Below are 25,391 nucleotides of genomic sequence, written 5' to 3' on the forward strand. Positions count from 1 at the left end.
AGTATACCTACTAAGCTTTCCAAAAGCATAGCTATATCAGGTCTTGTGCTTATCATAGCATACATGAGAGATCCTATAGCTCTTGAGCAGTGATGAGTAAAAATCGGTAAATCGGTACCGATTTGGTACCAAGGTTTTGAATTTCGGGACTGGTACGGTACGGTACGGTAACAGTGTTTTCCGAATTTTACCTTAAATACCGGTACCAGTACCGAACCCAACATTTCGGTACTGGTACACCAGTACCAAAAATTTGTGATTTTCGGGATCGGGATTTTCAGGATCGGGATTCTTGGTACCGTAACCGGTACGGTATCGAGCTCATCCCTACTCTTGAGTATTCCAGCAGAGATACAACAATACCTTTATTTAGTAAGAGCTTAACATTAGGATCCATGGGAGTGTTCATGGAATAACAATATTTGAAGTTAAATTTCTTCAAAACTTTCTCAATATAGTGAGATTTTCGTATATGGCAAAAGAAAATGCATTTTATGTTAACTTCTCTCACACTTGTGTACGTTCTGAGCACACCAATGCCTGCAGTGGTCGATAATGATAACGAGAATCAGACATTGGAACATGATAGGCGGCGAACCAAGTAGAAAAATGATTATTACATGTGTCCTGGTCACATCCTAAACGGTATGTCTGATTCTTTATTTGATGTTTACCAGTATGTAGAATCTGCTAAAGAATTATGGGACACCCTTGGATCAAAATATATGGCAGAAGATGCCTCCAATAAGAAATTTCTTATTGGTAATTCTAGGCCAGTTTAAGCAGTGCAATATTGCAATATAAATATGGATGAATCTATTGTTGTTTCTAGCATGATAGATAAATTGCTTCCTTCTTGGAAGGATTCGAAAAATACGATGAAGCCACGTTCCAAATTGAAGAGTCCATAAGGGCTCAAGAAAAGATGTGGATTAGAACCCACGATACCACAGTACATACAAAACATTATTCAAAAGCAAATGTTTTCTGGAAGTAAATAAAAGTTTAACATATCCTAAACCCTTGATAGGTTCAGTAGCAACATTTTCCATAATTAAAGTAGATTCATCTTCAATTGGTTCAAGCTCTTTAAGACATTGAAGATTTTTGCAAACATGGCTCGTTGCTCCCGAATCTACCCACTAAGTAACATCTCATGCGCATTACCTGCTTGGATATTAAAGAACAATACTTTTGAATCAATTATAGTTAGGTATTAAAACCTTCCTTTCCCGAGTCCTTAAGACCTACTTGGACCAATATCATCTTTCTTGCCTTTTCCATCACTTTTACCAACTAGACAGTAGTACCGAACCGGTACCGGTACCAACCGGTGCTGATTTGGTACCGTCGGTACCAAATCAGTACCAAAGTTTTGAGTTTCGGTATCGGTACGAGACTGGTATCGAACCGAAATTTTGATACCGGTACCAAGATTTTGTGATTTTCGGGATCGGGATTTTCGGTACGGTACCTATCTCATACCTACCAGACAGTCCGTTTTAAAGTGACCGGGTTTTACACACTTCCAACAAACTATCTTTGACTTCTTGTTGGGATTAAATTTACTGTTGGAACTTTGAAACTTTTGTTTCCCTTTCAATTTTTTAGCAGCATTGAATGATTCCACCATGTTAATAGAATTAGGCACTATGGTTTCTTTAATCCACACATTTTCTTTAGCCCTTATGGACTCTTCAATTTGAAACATAGTTCCAAGTTTAATCATGGTCTACTCCTCATGTTTCATTGTATTTTTGAAATCCTCCAAGAAGGTGGCAATCTATCTTACTAGAAACAGTAAGGCGGTGTTTGGTATGAAATAGTGATAGGCGAAATGGAATGGATCATTCCAAAGGAATAAAATAAAACATGTTTTGTTGACATTAATCAATGGAATGAATCATTCCTAAGGAATGAAATTCCTTCCATACAATGTTTTTCATTCCTTAGTAAAAGGTGTTTTTTCTTTCATTTCTTCAAGAAATGGAATAAAAAATTATCAACAATTATTATTATTATTATTATTATTATTATTATTATTATTATTATTATGTTGTAGTATAACTATTATTTAATTTATTATTATTATTATGTTGTAGTATACTATTATTAAATTATAATTATTATTATATTTTTAATATTATATCGTATTATGTTATTACCGTTCCATTAACCGACAAAAATATGTGTGTATAGTTTACGTACGATTTAATAAAAATAATAATAATAAAGTGATTATTCATTTTATTTCTGTGTGGTAACCAAACAAGATAATGGAATGGTAATGATTTATTTTATTCATTTGTCCATTTCAATCCCTTGTCCATTCAATTCCCTCACCTCATACCAAACAAACCTAATAGATTCATCCATATTCATATTGTATTGCTTAAACTGGCATAAAATTCTCAACAGAACATTGTATTGTTCCATCACTGACCTTGAATCAATCATTTTATAATTCAAGAAATTACCAACAAGAAATTTCTTACTAGAGACATCTTCTGCCATATACTTTGACTTAAGGGTGTCCCATAATTCTTCAGCAGATTCTACATTCTGGTAAACATCAAATAAGGAATTTGACATACCGTTTAGGATGTGACCATGGCACATGTAATCATCATTTTTCCACATGGTTCGCTTTCTATTCTATTCTAGTATCTTATTACCGTTATCATTATCGACCACTATGGGCATTGGTGTACTCAGAACGTACACAAGTTTGAAATTAGTTAAAATGAAATGCATTTTCTTCGGCCATCAGCGAAAATCAATCCCTTCAAACTTTTGCGAATTTGTCAGTCATATTCTTGAAAGACTCTCCATTCGACATTTTTCAACAAAGCAGCAATTTTAATATTTTGTTGGGTAATTTAGGAATTTCGCCTTGGATTTTTCACAGAGTTGTATGAAAACTTTCAGATTAAAAGTTATATGGTGGTTCCCTAAATACTTTTAATCAGATAAAACTAAATTTGAAACAAGAAAAATTTTGTGAGAATGATGAACCAGAATGTCGAGCAAAGAACCAAACGCTTGTTTATCTCCTTAGCAGTTAGGGTTTCCAGAAACTGCCTTATGCATTTGATTTCGAAATTCAAATTTTAATTAGTATTGCCTTCACATTAAAACTTATGATTATGTGTGACATAATCATCAAATTCATTTCCTAATGAATTTTAATGAAGCATCATTTTAACCCCAGCCAAGGCTCTGCCCCTTGGACCCCGCCAAGGGTTGTCACCCATGAACCCTTCTAACCGGGGGCGTTGTCCCAGCGCCCTGTTGATATGGGGCTCCGCCCCTAACATCATAATAAACTAAAACAAGCGTGCATTCTGCACATCCCTAACTTGTTTAATGCTTATTATGATTACATTAATCGACCGGTTAATCTAATTACACTAAATACTAACATGTTAGTAATATTTTTGTGATAACGCACCTGATTGCTTGATTCCTCCTTCGCCCACTTTGCTTTTCTTATCTTGTCGACTTGTTCATAATGCTCTTCCAAGTATGCATGCTCCCTCTTCTCACCACTTAGGTTCAGGTTGATTATCGGTGCTTCATCCCCAACAATAACAACAAAGTAATCCTTTCCCAAATCTTTATGAACGAAAAGAAAAGGAAGCAGTATCTGTATGTGACAAACTTCTCCTTCAAATTTGACTATGTAATCTTGTGCTAACAATTAGTCAAAGGCTTAGCATTACGGGTGAAAGACGGGACATAATAAATACATAGGATCATTTTGGTCTTTCCCTCTATGTCAAATTTTATTTCCCCTACCCTCTCATGAATACCATATTAGATTCGGGTGTTCTTGCTTTTACACCAAAAGTGCATCTACACGAGGAAAACTAATCATAGTTATTTGTCATGTGATTTTGAAAGAGGAATTCACATACCAAATATCGTTCCACGAGTTGCTTAATGTACCGACTAACCAATCTCCTTCCCTCCTATTATTGGTGTCAACGTTCTTTGGTGGCTTGTTGCTCCATTTAATCTTACTTTTATAGGGACATTTAAAAGCATAGTGACCGTAACCATGGCATCGAAAACATAGAATTTTGGATTTGTCTTGTGCATATGGTAAGTTTATTTGTTGTTGAGTGTGACAGGGTGCTTACAGTCGTTAATCTTTGAATAAATGGAACAAGGAATGGGCATATTTGATTTGGTTTGATCTTTCAATCATCGAGTGATGCGAGGACAACTAGGGTGCAAACGAGCCGAGCAGAGCCCGAGCTTGAGTAGGCTCGAGCTCGGCTCGTTTAGCTTACACAGAGCTCGAGCTCGAGCTCAGCTCGTTTCAAGCTTTATTTTCAAAGCTCGAGCTCGACTCGTGAGTAGATTTTCAAGCTTGAGCTCGGCTCAGGATCGACTCGTTTACTATATATCAACTATTTTTTATATAATTATAATTATTTTTATATATTTTTTTCTATTATAACTTAATTTATGTATAAAATAATATATATTATTTAGTTATTTTTATTCATTTTTTCATAACATTATATATATTAATTATTAAATATACATTTTAAAAAATTATATAAATGATAGGCTCGCGAGCCGGCTCGAGCTCGATAAGTGAAGCTCGGGCTCGGGCTCATTTATTAAACGAGCTTACTTTTAGGCTCGGGCTCGATGAAGCTCAGCTCGATCAAGCTTTTTAACGAGCCGATCTCAAGTAGCTCATGAGTAGCTCGGCTCATTTACACCCCTAAGGACAACCCTAATGTCCTTCGCAGAAATCTTCTACCCACCAAGTTTGAACATGTTTTTTCTCTTCTTAATCGGTAGTACACGAGCTCTTGCTACCCTTTGATCTTCATTCCTAATTGCAGGCATTGCAATTTCACTCTCACACCTTCACACCCTAACAGTCCTTGAAAATGAACAGCGACATCTTCCCTTGATTCTTCGTTGTTACCGGTTTTCCAATTGGTTGTTGACTCCATCGATAGATCGAAGTCAGAATGTTAGACACCAGATTATAACCATGCACTCTGATGCCCTGTAACACCCGTCCTTTGGTGCAATACGCCGGGGCGAAATATGTCGGGGTGCTACGTACAGATTGCTCACAAGCTCATGACACTATTAATGTGATAAATATAATTATTTCATATCATTAAATCACAAGTACATAATTTGGCACTAATCAAATAACAATATAATAACTTTGAATTTCATAAGTCCAACTATCTAGTCTTCAATCCTCAAATTAAACTTCAACCTACAGCACGTTTAAAATAATATATTTTCTCAACAATAATGTCGGTGAGAATTCATAAAGTTTTGCACTATGTATATAATACGAAAAGTATAAAATTCACAAGTCAAGATGTAACGTCTCAATCATAATGTAAAAGAAAAGTAAATACATGATATTCCCGTTCTCTTGACATAAATCAAATCTACTAAGGAACCCCCGTTCACCGAGCTACTTGGAGTATAGATAATGGTAGTGATACCGCCATTTATTAACAGAAGTTGAAAAATGGGAGGCGCAGGTACGTCCCGTCGGACCCTTCCACTTTGCGTTTGAGTATGTGTATGAGTCTCTTCCACCAACAAAAACACTAAGCAACTAGCATGTAATCACATAATTTACAAGCATTATGATATGAAACAAATACATACGAGACACATATGTGAATTTTGGTTTACAACATGAAACATGGAATAACAATAAAAATTTGCAACATACTACACCCCAAAATGTTAAAAGATGAAAAGGGGTTATGAAAACTCACCGTTAAATAAGCGAGACGAGCAAATAAGTGAAAATGGCTTTGAGTGAATAAACCGACAAAGTTTGGTTCAACGAGCGACCTTAGATAAATAAATAACTAGGATCAAAATAAGGCTGAAGAAAATAAGAAAAAGGTGGCCGACATGTTCGGTTTATTAATCTTAAACGAAAAAGTTTGTTAAAAATATATTTTTTATTTTATTTTTATTAGTTGAAAGAAAAAAAAAAGATAATTCTCTGGCTTTAAGTTGATTTATTTTAGCCTTAGGAAAAGAGTAGTTTATAATAATTATTAGTTAATTTAAATGGGTTCGGTTCGTTTCCGAACCGAACATTATTCAAGAAAACGATTTGAACGAGTGGTTCGTTTTTGGTCGGACACGAACTCAGTTTGAGTCTGGTTTTTGTCTAACATATTTGAAATGATAAGATGAAGTGAGATTATAGAAAAGTTTAGTCTTGTTTATTAGTTTGCAAAAGTTAGTTTTTTTTCAACATAAAGTTTTTATAACCAAACATTAGACGGGCCAGTTAACAAAGGATGATATGTCATCACGAATGTAAATTGGGTTTGACAATAAGATTATGACCAATTTGTATTTCAAAAATATAAAAAAACATTACCCGATGATTGATTAATGAAAGAGCAAGACTTGAACAATTTGACTTTAATAATCAAACCATGGACTTGAACACCAAAAGAGAGCTAGAGTATGAGTGAGAGTTAATTGGGTTATGGTAAAGGATTTGCAAAGATAGAGTATGAATTTATAGTGCAAGAGTCGTTAATAACAATGCTTGACCGGATTAATTGGTCAAGCAAGTCTTTAGCCAAGTCTTAAGCAAGAGTAATGATGAAATTAAAAGATTTGACTAAAAATTGGACAGAATTACAAATTTTGTCCTTTAAAAAAAGCCAAATTACGGTTCGTGTCCTTTTTTAGTTTCCTTGCAGGCGGTGTACTTTAAACTTTTTTTTCTACACGTTATGTCCTTTACGCTAACTGGGTTAGAAAAACTCAGTTAAATGCCCTCACGTGAGACGCATGTGAGGGCATTTTTGTCTTTTCGTCTACCTTGCAACTTCTTCTTCCTCTTTCTTCTTCATTTTTGCAGAGATCTGTCAATCACATTTCTAGATATTTCCCCCCTCACTTGATTGGACTTAATTAACAAACCAAATTTATAAAATTATAATACTAAGCACAAATCAATCTATCCTTCTATACAATCTCTCTTGAATCTTTTTCCATCAAACCTACCAAATTGCATTCACCACAATCAAACCCTCACTCATTCCCAGTCCCAAATGTTGAGATGGCTGCTGCTGAGGGTGTTGGTTCATTATCATAGACCCGAGTTGCAGCGGATTACTCCTCGAATTCTGCTGAAATTCCAAATTTGCCCCTGGAAGATTAATTCTCAGGAGAAAATGTAGTGGCGCTTGTATCGTGTTTCCGTCGCCGGCTGCCGGAAACGGCCACATCGGTTGAGACTCCGGTGTCGTGTGGTGGTTACTGCTGCTGCTGGTGGTGGAAACTGGTAGCATCCATAACGTGTTGCCACCTCCGGCTCCGGCGGTGGCGGCGGCAGGAGCGACCGCCCACATGGCGGCTATCGGCATCATATTGTGCCGGAGAATATTATTGCCGGAGGAAGGACCGGCTTCTTGCTGGGTTTTTAACTGTTTGTTTGACGGTGAGGATGACGATGCTCCGACGGTTGTTTCGGTTTGATTACTTTCGTCTTTGAATAAATCTTCTCGGTACCGTTTTCTCATGTAATCGGTTGAATCACCGCCGCCAGTGGAAATTGCGTCGGCGATCTGGTCGGCGGTGAGAATATTATTATTAGGGTTTTGATGTGGGTGTTGGCCGTGGTGCTGCTGGTGATGATGAAACCCCAACATTTGTGAAAACCCTTCTTCAAACGGGTGGTGTGCAAGCGCCAGCGCGCCGTGAAACTGATGAGCCGCCGACTTCGACGCCGGAGCCGACAGCGAGGAGCCGCTGCTCCTGCTCCTGCGAGCGCTGAAGCTCCCCTTATCGGGATTACTGAGGAGCAGGAAGCCGTGTTACGCGCCGATCTGGCGGTGTCAAGACCTCCCTCACCTCCTGCGCGCAGCCCTCCTCGCGAGACCAATGTTGGTTCTTCAAGGTCGCAGGAGAAAAGGCCTGTTTCGGAGGAAGATGAGGAGGTTCAAGTTGAAGACTCTGATGGCGGCCGCGCCAGCCCTGCTGCGCCACAAGACTTCGCGGCGCAGTCTTCTCGTGGGGCTGGCGCTGACTTTTCTGCTTCATCCCCGCAGGTATAAGCTCGTTTTGCTCCGCTGCGCGGACTTCCATATAAGTGTTCTTATGACTTAGATCATTGCTTTGTGTTTGCAGGAAGCCGATCACATTTACCGCCCGAGATGGAACATTAATGAGGATAGTTCCTTTCAATCCATGGGTGTGTGTGAGGACTTCTGGGCTCATGCCGTGCCTCCAACTGAAAGGAGATTTCAGGAGGGACGCGCTCGCGTGGACTTGCTCAACGATCATCTGTTCGCTGGGTCTGCTTTCTTTGCTGCCTCCCGAGAGCTTCACTATGATTACATAAAGGTACGTGATGCTCTCGCGGCATCCAAGCAAGAAGCCAAAGTGTCTGCTTGGAATCTTTCTGATGCTCGAGAGAGAGCTGAGAAACTCCAATCAGAGCTCAGTGAGAACAGGGCAAGTGCCAACGCTGCCTTTGTAAAGCGCGGGCATGAGCTCCAGGCTGCGCGGGAGAAGCAGCAGTTGGCGGAGGCGGAGGCGGCCAAGTACGCGCGGAGAGTGCGTGACTTGGAGCTGGACGCGGAGGCGCGTGACCAAGCTCTCGTGCAATCTATTACTGACAAATCTTCTTTGGAGAGCGAGGTTGCGCGCCTGAAGAAGGAGCTGGAGGCCGCGAGGGCCGAGAAAGATGAAGCCTTGGCGACGGCAGCGTCTAGCCAGGAAGCACTTGATCTTACGCGATCAGAAAAGGAAGAAGCCTTGGCGGCAGCAGCGTCCGACAAAGAGGAGCTGAAAAAGACCAAGGAAACTGTTGAGTTGTTAAACTCTCAGGTTCCTGCCCTCGAGACGACTGTTTCTTCACTCGCGCAAGATCGCCAATGGCTAGTCTCCCAGGGTATGACTCGTTGCGCATACGCGATGAAAAATTCAGACGAGTTTCAGAACCTGGTGATGGATTGCAACGCTGCCTCGCGCTTGGTGGGTCGAGCTGGGGGGTTTAAGGATGGCTATGAATATAGCATGATGAAGAAGAACCCATCTGATTACCCTTACCAGCTTGACTTTGTCTGCGCGGATATGGCCGAGGTGGGGGAGAAGTATTTGAATACTCCTATCCCCATCCTTGAGCAGGTATTTTAACCTTAATGAGCTTTCCTTGATTTATTTTCCAAGTGTTTTTTGTACTCATACTTTTTCTTATGATTTGCAGATAGCTGCGCTTGCTGACCAGCCCGATCTCGGCGCGCTAAAGAAGCTGCTTGATGAGTGCGAGGGGGCTGGTGGCGATGATGATGGCGCGGGGGATGTTGCCCCTGCTAGCGGCTCTGGCGCGGCCAAAGGATCCGCTCCTGACACCGTTGTGATAGAAGATGACTCCATTCAAGATGAACAACTTGGAGATGATGAGGAGCGAGCTGCGCCGGATGCTGAGGGAAATGATGAGAGTGATGAAGAGGCTGACGTCAACGTGGAGACTTGAGAAGCCCTTCATCATTTTTTTTTTTTTTTTTTTTTTTTTTTTTTTATACTTGTAGTTTGTAACTCATCATACTTGTAAATTTCAATGCCTTGGAATGAAATTTGTTTTTCCTTTATTTGCATCTTGCGCATTTCCATTCATCTCTATATGTTTGCATGTTTGCTTGTTTGGATGTAAGATATGCTTGCACGTTAAAATAAGAACAAGGTTGTAAGGAAATTATTTACCTAACCATTGTCATATTTTGTGAGTGGTTTTGCAATATCTTGTTTATGTTGACACGTGCGCTGGCGTTTCATTATTCCATTTTTGCGCGACGTTATCGCGCAATTTTTATAGGGAATTATGAGTTTTTAGCCATTACATGTCAGCATGTGTTACTCAGATATCCACTATGATTCCGTGCGCGACCTCGACCTGAGACCTTAACAACTATGTTTTGGCATGTACTTTGCCTTAGTTGTGTTTAGGGATTTTTATGATCAGGCTGCGCAGGACGTAGGATGGATGTTTGTGAGTGTTTTGAGCTAAGGCTCGTATTTTTGGGCTAAGGCCCTGAGCTAAGGCTCGTATTTTTGGGCTAAGTCCCTAGCGTTTTAGAGTTAAGACTCGTCAACGCGTTTGAGCTTGAAGCTCGCGCATGTATGTTTTACTTCGTCTTATTTTTTGTTTTGAAGTCAATACAATGTTGTTATATTGCTCAAAATTAATAAAGGGAAGTGTGAAACATGTATGCAAAAGGTAATAGAACACATTAAGAAAAGATAGCGCGCATCAGATCTTTTTGAACTTTTTGCTGGCTGAGGCTTCATCTGGTTGTTCATCTTCTAGTCTTGGGTTTCTCACCAGATGAGCCAGCTTGCCTGATTTCACATCTTTCTCAATTGCATCCTTTAAATGGTGGCATGCATTGGTGTTGTGCCCTGTGGACTTGTGAAACTCACAATACATGCCACTGTTTGATGGTCCCTTATAGTGTAGTGGCTTGGGGCTTTTGAACTGGACCTTCTCAGTGCTTAACACTTGTGAAGGCGTTTTAGTGAGGGGAGTCCATATTCTTGGCAGAGGTCTGTTAGGATCTCTGCCGCCTTCCCTCATATCACCCTCTCCGCGATTACGAATGTCTTTTTGGGGCTGGGGTGAGCTTGGTTGCGCCTGCTTTTCTTCGGGAGAAAAACTGGTTTGTTGCAACCTGGACCACACAGAGCCTTGTTCGCCCCTTCCTTCGTTGTTGCGCGGTGCCTTTGTTTGGTGCCCTCTTTCTCTTGCTCTATCCTGAGCAATCTGTTTTTCGTTTCGCGCGAAGACTCGCGAAGCTTCCATCAGCTTGGCCCAGGTGGTCGGCATGCCATCTCTGCTCACAAGAGCTCGGCGGAGTTGATCACTGTGCGCGCCTTGTATGAAGGCCACGCGCAAGAGTTGCTCAGTGATCCCTCCAATTACCAGAGACTCCTGATTGAAACAAGTGATGTAGTCTTCAATCGTTTCATCATTTCTGCGCACGCAGTGCATGATGTCATCAGGGTCGCGCGTGTGTCTGCGCTGTTGTACGAAGTGAGCTTGGAATTTTTCCAACAGCTCTTCGAACCCATCGATTTGCCCGGTGGGCAAGCTTTCAAACCAGACACGCGCCGCGCCCGTGAGATAGCGGGCAAACATGTGACACCATGTTGGCATCGTCCAGCTTTCTAGGTTTCCAGTGTTATAGAAACCTTGCAAGAAATCGTCTGGATCTGTTGTGCCATCATATTTGCCCAGACCACTTGGCATCTTGGTCTTGTGCTGAATAGGAGCCTTCGCGATGCGCTCAGTGAATTTCGAGTGCTTCACCAAGATGGCTGGCCTGTACGGCGTGGTTACGTCCACTTGCCCCCTCACTGGCGGGCTGTACGGTGTGTACAGGTCCAGATCGGCTCTGGCTCCAGGCGCCACGTTCACGTGCGCACGGAGTTGTGAGCCTCCTGCATGAGTATCTCGTGTTTTCCTCATGCTGTGGACTTCGTCATCACTAAACTCAGCGTGTTCAGTGTGAACAGAGTGACCATCTTCCGGCGCGCGAGCCCTTTTTGTTGTGCCTTGATTGGTTTGCTTGTCAAACGCAAGCCTTTGTGTTAGATCGGCCAACTTTTTATTTTTGACCATCTCATTGTACTTGTCCAGTAGACGTCTTTGCTCGTTTATGAGCCAGTCTTTTGGATCAGTTGATTCATCCTCTGGACCCATTGGTCCCTTTTGTTTCGCGCCGGTAAGATGTTGGAACGTGAGATCGTCTGGAGGAGTTTCAGTCTGGCCATGAGGAGTTGTGATGAAGGGATAGTTACTGGTGGTGCGCGCAGAATCGCGTGGCACCCTCAGAAACTGTTGTCCCTCATTAACTTCCTCATGCTCAATATCCTCCAGAACTTGATCGTTACGAATACCAGAAGTCATGGTGAAATTTTTAGAGAACTGATGAGATTTTCTTGCCGTTGTAACAGTGGATGGCGCCAATGAAGAAACGTGGATCGACTCACTGGTGGCAGATCTACTTTCCTCGGGTGTGACTATGCAATTTCACCGATGATTCTCTGGATCTGGATTCTTCCACCTACAAAATGAACAACACCGTAAACTTACCCCTCAGAAAGGGACAGAGGGGTCCTCTTTGGGGTAACCCTCCGGTGTGAGAATAAGAGTTTGTAGGAGAAGATAATAATATGAGAGTAAGGAATTTAGTGTGTATTGCTTGATATAGCTGATACAGTGTAATAGGGCATGCCTCTCCTTGTGGAGTTGATGGGGTATTTATAGTGCTAGGGTTTTCCAATGATTGGGCTCAGACCCAATTGGGGCCTTTTTGGCCTCTTCCTATTGTTTTGCGCCACGTGTCCTTGGGACACCTGGTGCTTTTTCATTGATTGTTCTCTGACCCATGACCCATGTGCAATCACGTGGTAGCACATGGGTTTTGCTGAGTTGTCCACCTCTCATTGGCAGCTGTCAACATCAGCATATTCTTATTCCTTAAGAAGATACCTTCTGGAAGATTGTCTGACGTGCACAATCAAGGTTGTCCTTATCCTGATTTGGATAAGGACGAGGTTGATTATGTACACGTGTGATATGTGCCCATCCTGAGGATGCGCGATGTCTTCTCTTTATTCTCACGCGCAGATGTTTCATGCGCAGATATGATATGCACAAGCATGTAATATGCGCCACGCGCGGATGCGCCACGCGCAGATGTGATATGCGTGAGCATGTATGATGCGTGAGCATGTGATATGCGCCACGCGCGGATGCGCCACGCGTAGATGTGATATGCGTGAGCATGTGATACGCGTGAGCACATGTGATGCGTGAGCATATGTGATGCGTGGGCATATGTGATGCTTGAGCATATGTGGTGCCTGGGCATATGTGATGCCTGAGCATGTGATGCATGAGCATATGTGATATGCGCCATGCGCATAGGTTTTGGCTTTGCGCCTTCATAATGTCTTGATTTCAAGCCTCTTGTCTATATCTTGTGGGTTGACCCGCCTCGCTCGGTGTTGAGGCGGGTACATACCTCTTCATGTGGATTTCTCATAAGGAAGTTAATTGCATCTCTTTTTGGCTTTCTACAACTTGGTAGGTTAAATAGATTACATGGTGGAAGACAGGGACCTGTCAGATTTTGTAGACGACGTGGATGAGGAAGAAAGTGACGATGGAAATCAAAACTTTGAAGATTCTGATACAGTAAGTCTAATTTAATTTGTTTTTCTGCTAATAAGTTACCAATGCTGTACTTTTTTAATTTATAATTTATCCATAGTTTGGCGTTAGATGTAGTTTTACATGCTTGATATATCAAACTTTTAATGTTTAATGTCTTACAAAGGTGACGGATACGTCCTCTAGTCAAGCAAGAAGGGGGAAAGATATTCAGGGTGTTCCTTGGAAAAGATTCCAGACAATAAGGGAAATGTACAGACAATCAAGGCTCATACACTACAGAAACTTTGAAAACATTCTCTTCTCGGGTGATGCTGTCGATCTGGTACAATCCTGCTGCTTGTAAATATAAAAACGGTTACCTTTTTCACTCTCTATATCTTGACAACCTTTTATACAAGTGCAGAGATATAAAATGAAGCCAGAGGGTGGGAACTATTATGAGTTCTTTCATAATTCGACAACAGTGAGGCCTACAATCTTTCATTTTCAGGTTTGCACCATTACATTCTGTTCATTCAATCATGTGATTTCTACTTATCATTGTGTATTGTGTACAGTTAAGGAACCTGGTATGGGCTACCTCAAAGCATGATGTGTATGTCTCGTCTAACCACTCAATCATGCACTGGTCATCGTTATCAAAAAAGTTAACAGAAACCGTCAATTTCCTTGGGCACGTAGCACCTACGGAGGTACTTTAATTTTGATCGGAAATTTGTAAATTGTAATGTTGACGCTATTTATTTTAAAATCTTATTGATATTTAATTTGGGCCCACAGAAACACGATGGAAGTTTGTTGGAAGGATTTGCAGAAACTCTGATTACTACATTCACAGTCAAAGATGATTTTCTGCTTGCAGGAGGTTCTCAGGGAGAGCTTGTTTGTAAGGTAATTTGATCACACAAAACTTAATTATTTTGTTAAGAGTTCGCAATTTCTTTAGACGAAAAACAAGTAAATCCGAAAAGTCTAATGGAGCACCAAGCACTGTATTTAACTTCCACACTATATTATTCATTATGCCATCCGCATAGCTAGCATCTTCATATTTTATGTCTCGTCTCTGTCATGTAATCTGCCTGTGTTATTAAATGATGCAGAGATTGGATAAACAAGGAGTTAGCTTTTGTACAAGAACAACCTATGAAGAAAATGCCATAACAAATGCTATTGAGATATATGATGCCTTGAGGTAATTATGATGTATATAATGTATAGACTATTAAACCTATTATTGTGAGTGTGAGTGGGTTGACGACTTTTATACGGCTCTTGACCCTATGTAGCGGTGGAATGCATTTTATGGCGTCAATCAGCGGTTGTGGTGTGAAAGAATATGAGATGGATGGATTTCAGCTGGTGGATCATTTTCAAGTTCCTTTCATAGTGAATGTGAGTTTCCTAAATTGGTGGACGGGCGGGTTGTATGAGTTTCAACTCATCTGACTCATTGTTTTAGCTAACCCCTTTGACTCATTTAAGATACCCTTAATTGACCCATTTGTATACCTTTATTTGTTGCAGCATACATCCTTGAGCCCAGATTGTAAACTCATAGCTGTAGTCGGTGATCATCGTGATGGATTGCTTGTAGACTATATAAGTGGAATGGCAAGAACTTAATTATGGGCCTAAAGTTATTATTTTTTTGTACTTTCTTTTATAAATAATGACATTCTTTTGCGCATTGCAACTCTTTTTTTGGCAGACGGTTGGCACAGTGAAAGGTCACCTGGACTACTCATTTGCGTCTGCATGGCATCCGGATGGCAGAATCTTTGCTACAGGCAACCAAGACAAGACTTGTAGGGTGTGGGATGTAAGAAATCTTGCAAACCCGGTCTCGGTTCTTAAAGGCAACATGGCTGCGGCTCGATCGGTTCGTTTTTCCTCAGACGGGCAGTTTTTGGTGGTTGCAGAAGCTACAGATTTTGTTCATGTCTATAACACCAAGTTAAACTATGAGAAGAGGCAAGAAATTGATTTCTTTGGGGAAATAGCTGGTGTTTCTCTGAGTCCGGACGATGAATCGCTTTTCATTGGAGTGTTCAGCGAGGATTGTGGCAGCTTGTTACAATTCAACAAACGACATAGCTACATGTATCTTGATTCGTTTGTTTGATAAAATAAGTCGAGTTGTTTGTTTGTGTAATTTGGAAGAGACTTATTAGACTTATCTTTGATGTTGAGAAAGGCTTTTTACAGACTGTTAAATGATGTTTGGCTTATTCTGTCACTTATTTCTTTTAAGGTTTGGTTAATTATATATACATCTGATGTCCTGGACCGACTGACCAAACACAGGCTGAATGTGGCTGTTTCTGGATGTCTGTTCATTCTTGTTTCAGTTGAACAAAAAAATGAATTGGTGTGGCTATGTGTTCGCTTAACGTAAAGAAATCACACGGGTTGAATAAAGAAAAAATATTAAATTAAATAGTTAGTAATTAAGGTTTAGAAATTAAAAAAAAAAGCAACATAAAACAAACTTATTTTCAGATAAGAAGAGAAGCGGAAAAAGTAAATGATGGTAACAAAGATATAGGAAGTAACAAACAGAAGCGGAAAACAAATCAAGTGAAAAAAGATGAGTAAATTTCACAGAATTGTGACAATGGCACTTCCAGTTCTTATTTATTATTTAAGATTTTGTGGTTTTTGATTAATAAAATACAAAAGGGTCATGAGCTAATGTTTTTGGTCACAAAACCATTGGTTTCGATATGGGTGGGGCAAGAGGCTAGAAGATGAAGAGCTAAGGTTTAGATAATAAATGTAACATTTATCAGGGTTTATGTCACTGTTCTAGTTTATTTATATGCGGTTGTTCTGGTTTATAGGACATTGATGTTTATGTTTATGAATTTACTTGGTTAAAATCCTTGTAATGGAGATCTAATCCTTCTCAAATTGGATTAATTGGAGAATAGCCCATCTGAAATTAGGCCAACTATCCTTTAATTTCTTGTTTCAAGTCTAGATGAGGCGAGGCAAGTCAGTTGATCAGTTTGGGCCTAAGGAAAGTCTTGGTTAAAAGTTTGATAACTTTGCTCCATTAACAATTGTTTACTAAGGTGACGGATACGTCTTCTGCTCAAGCAAAAGCAGGGAAAGATATTCAGGGTGTACCCTTGAACGTTTGGATATGACAACTGAAGGTTATAGACGTACGGGGCTCGAACAATATAGAAACTATGAAAACATTCCCTTATCGGTTGTTGCTGTCGATAAGGTACAATCATGTTGCTTGCATATAAATATATAAAAATGATTACTTATTATAGTTTTGATATTATGTTAATGTTTACCTGTGCAGGAATACGAACTAAAGTCAAAGGACGGTAACTACTATGAGTTCTTTCGTAATACAAGAGCAGCGAAGCCTCCAATACTTCATTTTCTGGTTTACACCACTACGTTATGTAACTCAATCATGTTATTTATATTAATCAAGCCTAAAAAATGTGTGTGCTGTTTTCAAGCTTTGCGTATTGTGTACAGCTGAGGAATCCAGTCTGGGCTACCTCAAAGGATGAATACATTTTGCATGACTTTCAACCCGTTTGATCCGTTTCCTTTTGGCTGCAGCATACATCCCTGAGCCCAGATAGCAAACTCATAGCTATAGTCGGTGATCATCTTGATGGATTGCTTGTAGACTCCACAACTGGAAAGGCAAGAAGGTTTGGATAAAAATATATTGTTTTAACTCTTAATTTCAACTTTTGTATTCTGTTTGTTTTTATTTTTGACAGACGGTTGCCACAATGGAAGGCCACCGAGACTACTCATTTGCATCTGCGTGGCACCCGGATGGAACGATCCTTGCTACCGGAAATCAAGACAAGACTTGTAGGGTGTGGGATGTAAGGAATCTTTCAAGTCCGGTCTCGGTTCTTAAAGGCAACATAGGTGCGGTTCGATCAGTTTGTTTTTCATCAGACGGGCAGTTTTTGGTGGTTGCAGAGGATGCAGATTTTGTTCATGTTTATAACACAAACTTAAACTATGAAACAAGGCAAGAGATTGATTTCTTTGCGGAAATAGCTGGTGTTTCTGTTAGTCCCGATGATGAATCACTTTACATTGGAGTCTGGGACCGGACTTATGGGAGCTTGCTACAGTACAACAAAGTATGAATGTCTTGATTCCTGTGTGTATTCTTGTATGATAATTGTCATAAAACAAGTAAACATCTATGAAATAATATGTATAGTGAAAATGTCTGAAGTTGAGAAAGGCTAATGGGTTGTTGCATTATCACAACTATTTCAAGGTTGGGTATTCTTGATGTCCCTTGTACCGGAATCTATCTATATCTATACTCTCTAATAAAAACCTTCAATTTTTTGCCACTTGTCACTCCCACATTAATCCTCACAATTTAAAACCAACTAAATCTCTAAAATCCTTCCTTGCCATTTATTTGTTAATTAATAACTATTAAATACTAAGTTGAAGGATGCAAATAACTGAATAAATTAATATCTAGACTGTTTTAAACACTATTGTACAACGGTTGTCTCTTAACATGCATGATAATTTATTGTTCTTTTGTATTTTGCTTAATAATTAATATTATTTTTTTATCAATTGCTTGTGTAGTACATGGGTCTCAAGTTAGTGAATAAATAAATTAGGGGTATGTTACAAAAGTCCTGGACAACCAGACTAGATTCAGTTTGGTCTAATTTCGACCCATTAAGCATGCTTACGATGTGAATCGAATACGATTGTGGGGTAACACAAACAAAACTGCATCCCATTTAAAATGTAGATAACTCTGGTATGCCATTATTAAAGATGGATGACTCGAAGAGGATCGTTAACACATAACCAATTTTTAAGTAGAAAAGTGTGAACCATATAATAACGTAATAACGTACGTATTGCTTTAACCTTGATGCACAACCCTCTTTATTTCTTTTCATTTTCCTTAAGAATAAGTTTTTGTAAGTTACGTAAGTTCGAATACACTTTCAGAACCAATTAAAACCAGGTTTCAAACTGGCAAACCTGATCCTTTCCCCATAAAAAACCGGTCCCAACCCGACCCAGTTTGGTCAGAACCTGGTTTTGACTTTGATTGACCCACCCCGAACCAGTTCCACCTCCACTTACAAGGAATGAACAAAGCAGCAAACTGAAGCTCACAAGATTATCAACTTTCAGCTTGCAGCGGTGAGCTTATCTTCAACTTTAGAAAGTCACCACGATTGCCGACATCATCACCGAGTCCGCTTCCGCAGGCACGACTGCGACACGACCCCCACCACCGGCATCGGCGCATCATCGCCACTGCCACCACCTTCATCTGTCACCACTAGCCGCCATAAAGATATAGCCGGTGAAACTACTTTTAATTTTTATTTTCTTGTAAAACGTCTATTTCCAACCCGAATCCATTTTGGTTAGAAGCCGTTGTGACCCAAACCAAATTGATGCCTTTTTAAAAAGGGCCCATTTTGACCCGAAACCAATTTGCTCAGAACCTGTTTTGACCCAAACCTGGTCTAACCTGAACCCATTTTGACCCGTTTCCTAACCCCACCAGACCCGCCCATTTTCCTGGGCTTAGTGGTGGTGCTGTTGATGGCGGCAGAGTGGCAAGCAATAGCGGAAGGTGGTGTTGGCCATTTGGACCTGTTCTAAGTTAGCATCATGTTTGTAAGAGTGGCCTACCCACTGTATATTTTGAGCAGGGCCAAATGAACCCATAATCAAACAAAAATACTGAAATCAACGCATTTCTACAAGAATGAGTCATGAATATCAATTGCTTAAACTCAATGCATGCTTATGGGTTACCAAAAATATATCAAAGATTCAAAACATGATGAAGCATCAAAATTCAAAATACCAAATGTTTAAAAAAATCGATGTTATACATTTGAAAGTTGAACACTATCCTTCTACAAAAAAGAAAAAATACAGCTATTGTATCAATAAAAGAACTAACATAATTCCTAAGTATTACAATTTACAAATTGAAAAAATAACTTTTTAAAAAATGAGGTATTGGAGGGAAAACACAAGGCAACAGAATTGGAAGCCTAGTATGGTCATGTAATGAAGGCGGTATGTATAAAGATAACGAACATATAAGCAAATATCCTAGACATGTAAACCTAACAAAGGCGATGATGATTAAATAAAATGAAGATTAACAATCTAATAGTAATCTTACTCATTTGAGAAAGAATTTCCATATTTCCGTGTCTGTTGTTACTTTAATTAAATGAGCTCCAAAAATGCCCTCTTCATCTGCTAAACTCTTCAACTGTCGCGCCGCACTGTTGAAGCCAACATAATGTTTTCTTGTGGCTACAAATAATACTCCATATGGAGGCTTCAAGCACTGCATAAAGACATATTAGTCAATTTTGTGCATAAACGAGCAATTCACGAACATAAACGAACATACACAACTGAACATAGATGAACGAACATAATTGAGCGAACAACAATTAAAAGTAAAGATGAGCATCAATTCGCGCCTAAAAAAATTATAAACTAGACAAAATTGTAAAGGATGATATTTTATAGGGGTGGCAATCTTGACCCAAACCATTTCAAATGGGTCAATTTGGGTTGTTTTAAAAATCATGGGTTGGTTTGGGTCATAGATTTTAATAAGATGGGTCAAAATGGGTCACTTGAAATTCCACCTTATTTTCGGGTCAAAATGGGTCGACAAATTTGATGAATGTTTCAATGTGGGTTAGTGTCTTAACGAAAAGTGGCAAGCTAGGGTTGAAACGGGTTTTGGATTGGAACGAGTTCGGTTTAAGTTTCAAGCCGACACGAGTTTTCGCACTGGACGGGTTGGGTTTCAGTTTCCTTTGTTTCTTTTTGGTCGGTTTCGGAGCACCAGACGGGTTGGATTTTGGTTTCTTTTGTTTGTTTTTTATCGGTTTCGGATTCGTTTTCGGCCTTTTGTTTCGTTGTGGTCTGTTTTTTCAGTTTCATTTCTGTTCGGCTTCAGTTTTTTAGTTTTGTTTTGACCGATTTTTCAGTTTCGATCAATTCGGTTCAGTTTTGGTTTGTGTTTCGTTTTCGTCAACTTTCGGTTTCAATTCATTTCTCGGTTGAAGAACGAGGACAACGGAGGAAACGTTTTGGTTCTTTTACATTTTTCGTTTTTGATTTATTATTTGAGTTATGATTTTTTTATTCATTTTTTGAATATTTTTTGGAGGGGTTTTTATTAACAATAAACACCCTTCCAAAAAAAATTCAAAAAGATGAATAAAAAAATCATAACTCAAAATATAAATAAAAAACGAAAAATGTAAAAAAACAAAAATGTTTCCGCCTTTGCCCTCGTTCTTCAAAAAAAAAACGATCCGAATCCCGTTCTGACCCGAACCTTTTGACCCTAACCCGTTCCGACCCGGACCAAAACAACCCTTTTTTAGTTGACCCATTCCGACCCTAACCCGTTTCGACCCTAACCCGTTCCGACCCATGACCCATTTCGACCCAACCCAACCCATTTGCCACCCCTAATATTTTAATTTCATAAAAATAGACTAATTTGTAATGTACCTAAACTAAAATGAATATACAAACTAGCAAACTTAAACTAACGAACGTAAACGAACAAACGATCACAAACTTAACTGATATGTTCATGCTCATTCGTTTAACTAAATGAACAAAAGCGTTGTTTGTGTTTGTTCGGTTTATTAAATATACGAACTTGCAGCTGAACGCTTCACTGAATGTTTGGTTCGTTTACATGCCTAAAAGAGATAAGAGAGTAACAAAACTAACCTTTTTAATTAGTGCATACAGTTTTTTCAAAGAAGTTGTTGAATGTGGAATAACAGTCATCAATATGACATCATAACCTTCCCCAATATCAGTGTAATTAGCACTCTCCCACACTCTACTTCCAGAAAGCCTCGTTGACTTTCGGGAAGGAGTTTGTTGACCATTGATGCTACCATCATGACTGCTATACGCGTCAATAAAATCATCTTCTGAGAAGCTAAGGTTCCTTGTTGGTGAAACTTCTAGAACATTGTTCTTCACAACCGACAAGACTCCAGAAAGTTCTTCCCAATCTCCAGCATAAAAGTGTACTGCAGGAGAGAGAATTTGCCTTGATGGAGTAAGTGGACTTTCGGGCTGCTGAATTTGTCTTTCCCGAGCCTGCTCAAGATTGACCATAACGTTTGGGATAGTTGCGCATCGTACAGTTTCTGCGTTTAAATCTTGAAAGTGTACGGTAGAAGCTCCCTGTAATGTGTCACAAATTTAAGCGCATATACAGAATTGCAGGAAGAATCTCAATCTTTGAATAAAAAGAGTCAAGAGGTTCTATGTGACTATGTGTTATAAATAGACAACGATCTCAACCCATTCGGGCCGTTTGACATGTTCCCCTTTAGCTAACTTTTATATTTGACTCGTTTCATATATAGCACCACCCAAATTAGGAGCGTCTAAACGGTACGGGTTAATTTCTGGTCGAACCCGTTTAGCAAAACGGTTCATGTTCGTCATGGCCGGCACGGGGGTGTGCGAGCCGGACTGTCCGCCGAGACCCATAAATTTAGGGGGGTCAAAACCTTCTTATATATATTAAAAAATATAAACCTTATAAAATATGATTGGATCTTGATCATCTTATAATTATTGGGCCCAAAACTTCTTTTTATCCACTTAACCAAGTTTAAGTTATTGGGCCCAAACTAAAAAAATTAAAATCTAATAAAAAATAAAAGAAATAGCAGCCGATTGTTATAACGTTAATCGTCGTTTAAAAAAATTAGCGTGCATATTTCGTTATTCGTTAGGGCCTACGGGCCTTTTTATTTCGGCTTGGCCAAGGTATTTAAATCCTCGGAGACGGCCCTGGTGTTTGTGTCAACCCGGCTCGCGGGTTGATCCGTTAACTGTTATTTAAAGTTTATATCTTTAAAATGTACTTTATGTTATAAATTAAACTAGTTGGGAATTTATTCCAAAGTTTAAAACTTAAAAGAGAGACTAACATAAGATTATAACTAAATTATAATTGTTTTATATGAATTTATATTTTTTGTTGTAAAATTGTGACATTAATGTATTAATATGTGGGAAAAAAATAAAAAAAAAATAAAATTTGGGCTAAACGTGTTGTGTTCATGTCAACCCACGAGTATTCGTGTCATGTTCGGGTTCATATTTCTAATACAAATCACGATTTTTGGATTCGTTCTAGTTTGAGTTGTGTCAAACTTTCGGGGTCATGTCAGGTTTGGCCCGTCGGAAACCATCAACACAACCCGTTTAGCACCCCTACCCCAAATCTACAAATTCCTTAGCAACTGATGTACCTTAAGACAAGCAAAGATCCCTGCAACTCCATAGCTGCAGCTAAGCTGGAAAAACATAAAAGAGAAAAATTATCAAATTCATAATATAGAGTAAGCTTTAAGAAATGACACTATTATCATAGGGGAATCTTGATGTGGTTTATAGACCAGGCCAAATAACTAATGCAATTTTACACCATCAAGTTTTTAACAAAACCGTAATATACCTCCAGCACCCTTTTGCCTCTAAAGCTTAACTGTCCATCTTTAATCTCATGTTTAAGAATGTTAACAAGATCCAACGAACTGTCCCATGATTTTAAAGATGCTACAAAAACATTAAGTAAACATTTATTTTCCAAAGTAAACAAATCAAGCGTAGTTCTTGCAGCAGAAATAAGCGCACTTATAATTGTGCTTACCATCAGGTTTTGACGAGGTCAACTCTGAACCTATAATATTGGAGACACTAACTCTTCCCTGCATAGAAATTCAGGCAAATCATTTAATCACTTTTCTTTAATCATACAACTATCAGGTAGCATTTGATATGCAGGAATGATGGTAGGAATGGAATAATTCATTACGTGGGAATGAAAAAAGTAGTGTTTGGTTGCTCAATGGAATGGAATCATCCATTACACATGGAATCCCATTCCATCAAAATCATTCCTTCCCACCCCCTTCTGTTTTTTTCATTCCACTCCTCTTTTACCCTACTTTCTCAATAACACCCCCACCTAGCAACCACCACCACTACCATCTGCACCACCACCAACTCCGCCGCCACCACCACCATCGCCACCGCCACCACCATTTTCGTTGCCGGAGTTACCACCTTCGCCATTGTAGGTTTTTTTTTTGGGGGGGGGGGGTTTAAAATGTATTTTATGATAGGAGTGTTTTTTATTATTTCTATTTCATTTCTACAATTTTTTTTGGATGCCAAACAATAAAAATTAAAAATTGATTTCATTCCTATAGGTTAACCAAACAAGACAAATGAATGGTAATGAACCATTTCATTCCCTTGTTCATTCCATTCCTTCTCCCATTCCATTCCCTTTTCATTCAATTACCTCCAACCAAACATACCCTCAATACTTTAATTGTAATAAGCAAGGTAGTGATTACATCGAAACAGAAGGCAAGCGGGCAGCAAGCTGCGCTGCTACCCCTTTTTGAATAATCAAAAAGCTAATTAACGATCAACTAACAGATAACATAAGATGATAAATAGTGTACCTTGAAGTCATTTACTCCTTGCCAATAATATCCCATCTGCATAGAGAAGAATAACACATACTTAAATTAAATGTTAAAAGCAACAGAAATCAACTTATGCTAAACATATAATTTAAAAACCTGAAACTAAAATAACTACCTTAGCTGGTATAATTTCGACAGCCGGCGAACACAGATGCGTATCCTTATCCAATGCAACCGACATACTATTCACCCGATCATGCGGCACCAATCCGGGCAAGCATTGCGTAAACAGTGACGGTGCACGCATTCTAGACAAACACAAAACAATCTAAACCTGTAACTGTAACCACAACCACTTGATCAGATAATTAAAAGCATCTAATCCTGGTAGACTGTAAACTAGGGTTTAAGCTCAAGCTAAATCAACTACCCAATCAATCAATTTCATTAACAGATCAATTCAAGCCCTAATTAAACCTAATTACCAAAATCGAAGCGATGAAGGAAGTAACGAACAGAAACATACCTAATGATCAAGTTTAGACGATGAATTGAATGAAAGGAAATAAATAATAATAAGTGTAAATGTAGAGAAATTGTTTCGTCAAAGGTCAAAGAAGAACAGAAGGTTCCGTATACAGACTTGCGTTTACAAATGGCAGCTGGTGTCTGTGTGTGAATATTATTATGAGTTTGATGACGATTATGTCCTTTGACTGTTTCAAAATTGAAAGGGGGTCAACGCGGTGGAGGATGGAGATTAGGAGGAAACGTGAGGGTAATATGGACAACTAGTTTTGCGGTTGGTTGACGACATATTGCCGGTAGTATGAAAACAGGGGGAGGGAACGGGATTTCAGTCGTTATGGGTCACGTGCATGGCACGGAATTATTGCTGTAGGTAAAACTAATTATTAAGATTTGGTGGTGGTAAATAACTACTTTTTAGAATAATAACAAGAATAATTTGGGGGAAAAAATTTATATGACCGATTTATTTATATAGTTTATAATGGAACTAGTTTTTTACCAGGCGCGTTGCAACTAGTTTATAATGCAACTAGTTTTTTATCCGACGTCAGACAGGACGGTAAAACTCAGACAGTGGTAAAACCAGGCGTTGAGCCGGCGAATCGACGCGAATTCGGTCAGTTTCAGTGACATGCGTTATTGTACCGGAATTAAAACAAAAAATAAAACAAATAAAATTATAAAAAATGAGGTGGACCAATGTGGTGGCGTCGGTCGGTAAAACTCGAATACTGATAAAACCCGACCGTTGTCGATCCTGGGCGTTGAGGCGGTGAGTCTACAGGAATTCGGTCGGTTTCCGTCATGTTTGTTATGATACCGGAACTAAAAGAATTGGCGTTCGGTCAGCGTTCGTTACGGTGCTGAACTAAAAAACAAAAACAAAATTTACGGACCAGTTCAGTGCCATCAAGTGGCCCCAATAGGGCACTTGCGGCACCAAACTTCTTATTTGTTATATTAGTAATAATTAGTATGAGTGTTTATTCGATTTTTAAGGGGTTTCTTCATCTATAAAGTTGAAAATAGTTATGTTTTAAATGTGCCAATAAAAGTATAATTGATATTTAATAGAGTAAACTAGGATAGTAATTTATGTATTATGTTACTTTAATGAACTCAACATGTTT

At 39.2% G+C, this 25,391-nt stretch overlaps 5 protein-coding genes and 1 long non-coding RNA gene across 6 annotated transcripts; 4 read left to right on the top strand and 2 right to left on the bottom strand.

Annotated features, from left to right (window-relative positions):
- Nucleotides 1-7,031: 7,031 nt before the first annotated feature.
- LOC143578145 (uncharacterized) lies at nt 7,032-11,734 on the bottom strand. The gene is made up of 2 exons (XM_077061810.1): nt 11,664-11,734; nt 7,032-7,794 (listed from the first exon to the last, which is right to left on the bottom strand). Exons 1-2 carry the CDS (start codon nt 11,732-11,734, stop codon nt 7,032-7,034), a joined length of 834 nt encoding a protein of 277 aa, XP_076917925.1.
- A 1,407-nt stretch (nt 11,735-13,141) lies between these two features.
- On the top strand, nt 13,142-14,113 carry LOC143578154 (uncharacterized). The gene is made up of 5 exons (XM_077061822.1): nt 13,142-13,234; nt 13,377-13,535; nt 13,617-13,703; nt 13,771-13,905; nt 13,994-14,113. The coding sequence occupies exons 1-5, from the start codon at nt 13,142-13,144 to the stop codon at nt 14,111-14,113; spliced, it is 594 nt and encodes a 197-aa protein (XP_076917937.1).
- Nucleotides 14,114-14,311: 198 nt separating this feature from the next.
- Nucleotides 14,312-14,759, top strand: LOC143577609 (uncharacterized). Its single transcript, XR_013143141.1, has 3 exons — nt 14,312-14,408; nt 14,503-14,608; nt 14,741-14,759. It is a non-coding gene; the product is annotated as an uncharacterized LOC143577609 (long non-coding RNA).
- A 126-nt stretch (nt 14,760-14,885) lies between these two features.
- LOC143578164 (putative WD repeat-containing protein C2A9.03) lies at nt 14,886-15,338 on the top strand. The gene has a single exon (XM_077061830.1). The coding sequence runs from the start codon at nt 14,886-14,888 to the stop codon at nt 15,336-15,338; it is 453 nt and encodes a 150-aa protein (XP_076917945.1).
- A 1,023-nt stretch (nt 15,339-16,361) lies between these two features.
- On the top strand, nt 16,362-17,435 carry LOC143578172 (putative WD repeat-containing protein C2A9.03). The gene is made up of 4 exons (XM_077061840.1): nt 16,362-16,448; nt 16,533-16,619; nt 16,805-16,891; nt 16,972-17,435. Exons 1-4 carry the CDS (start codon nt 16,362-16,364, stop codon nt 17,353-17,355), a joined length of 645 nt encoding a protein of 214 aa, XP_076917955.1. The 3' UTR covers nt 17,356-17,435.
- A 1,936-nt stretch (nt 17,436-19,371) lies between these two features.
- Nucleotides 19,372-24,166, bottom strand: LOC143577601 (uncharacterized). The gene is made up of 7 exons (XM_077061390.1): nt 23,906-24,166; nt 23,767-23,802; nt 22,944-23,001; nt 22,749-22,849; nt 22,543-22,587; nt 20,993-21,460; nt 19,372-19,574 (listed from the first exon to the last, which is right to left on the bottom strand). The coding sequence occupies exons 1-7, from the start codon at nt 24,035-24,037 to the stop codon at nt 19,404-19,406; spliced, it is 1,011 nt and encodes a 336-aa protein (XP_076917505.1). The 5' UTR covers nt 24,038-24,166; the 3' UTR covers nt 19,372-19,403.
- Nucleotides 24,167-25,391: the final 1,225 nt, after the last annotated feature.

Source organism: Bidens hawaiensis, unplaced genomic scaffold (assembly GCF_021521415.1).
Source record: "Bidens hawaiensis isolate Kalapana, Puna unplaced genomic scaffold, B.hawaiensis_p1.1 tig00001461_1, whole genome shotgun sequence".
Taxonomy (NCBI): domain Eukaryota; kingdom Viridiplantae; phylum Streptophyta; class Magnoliopsida; order Asterales; family Asteraceae; genus Bidens; species Bidens hawaiensis.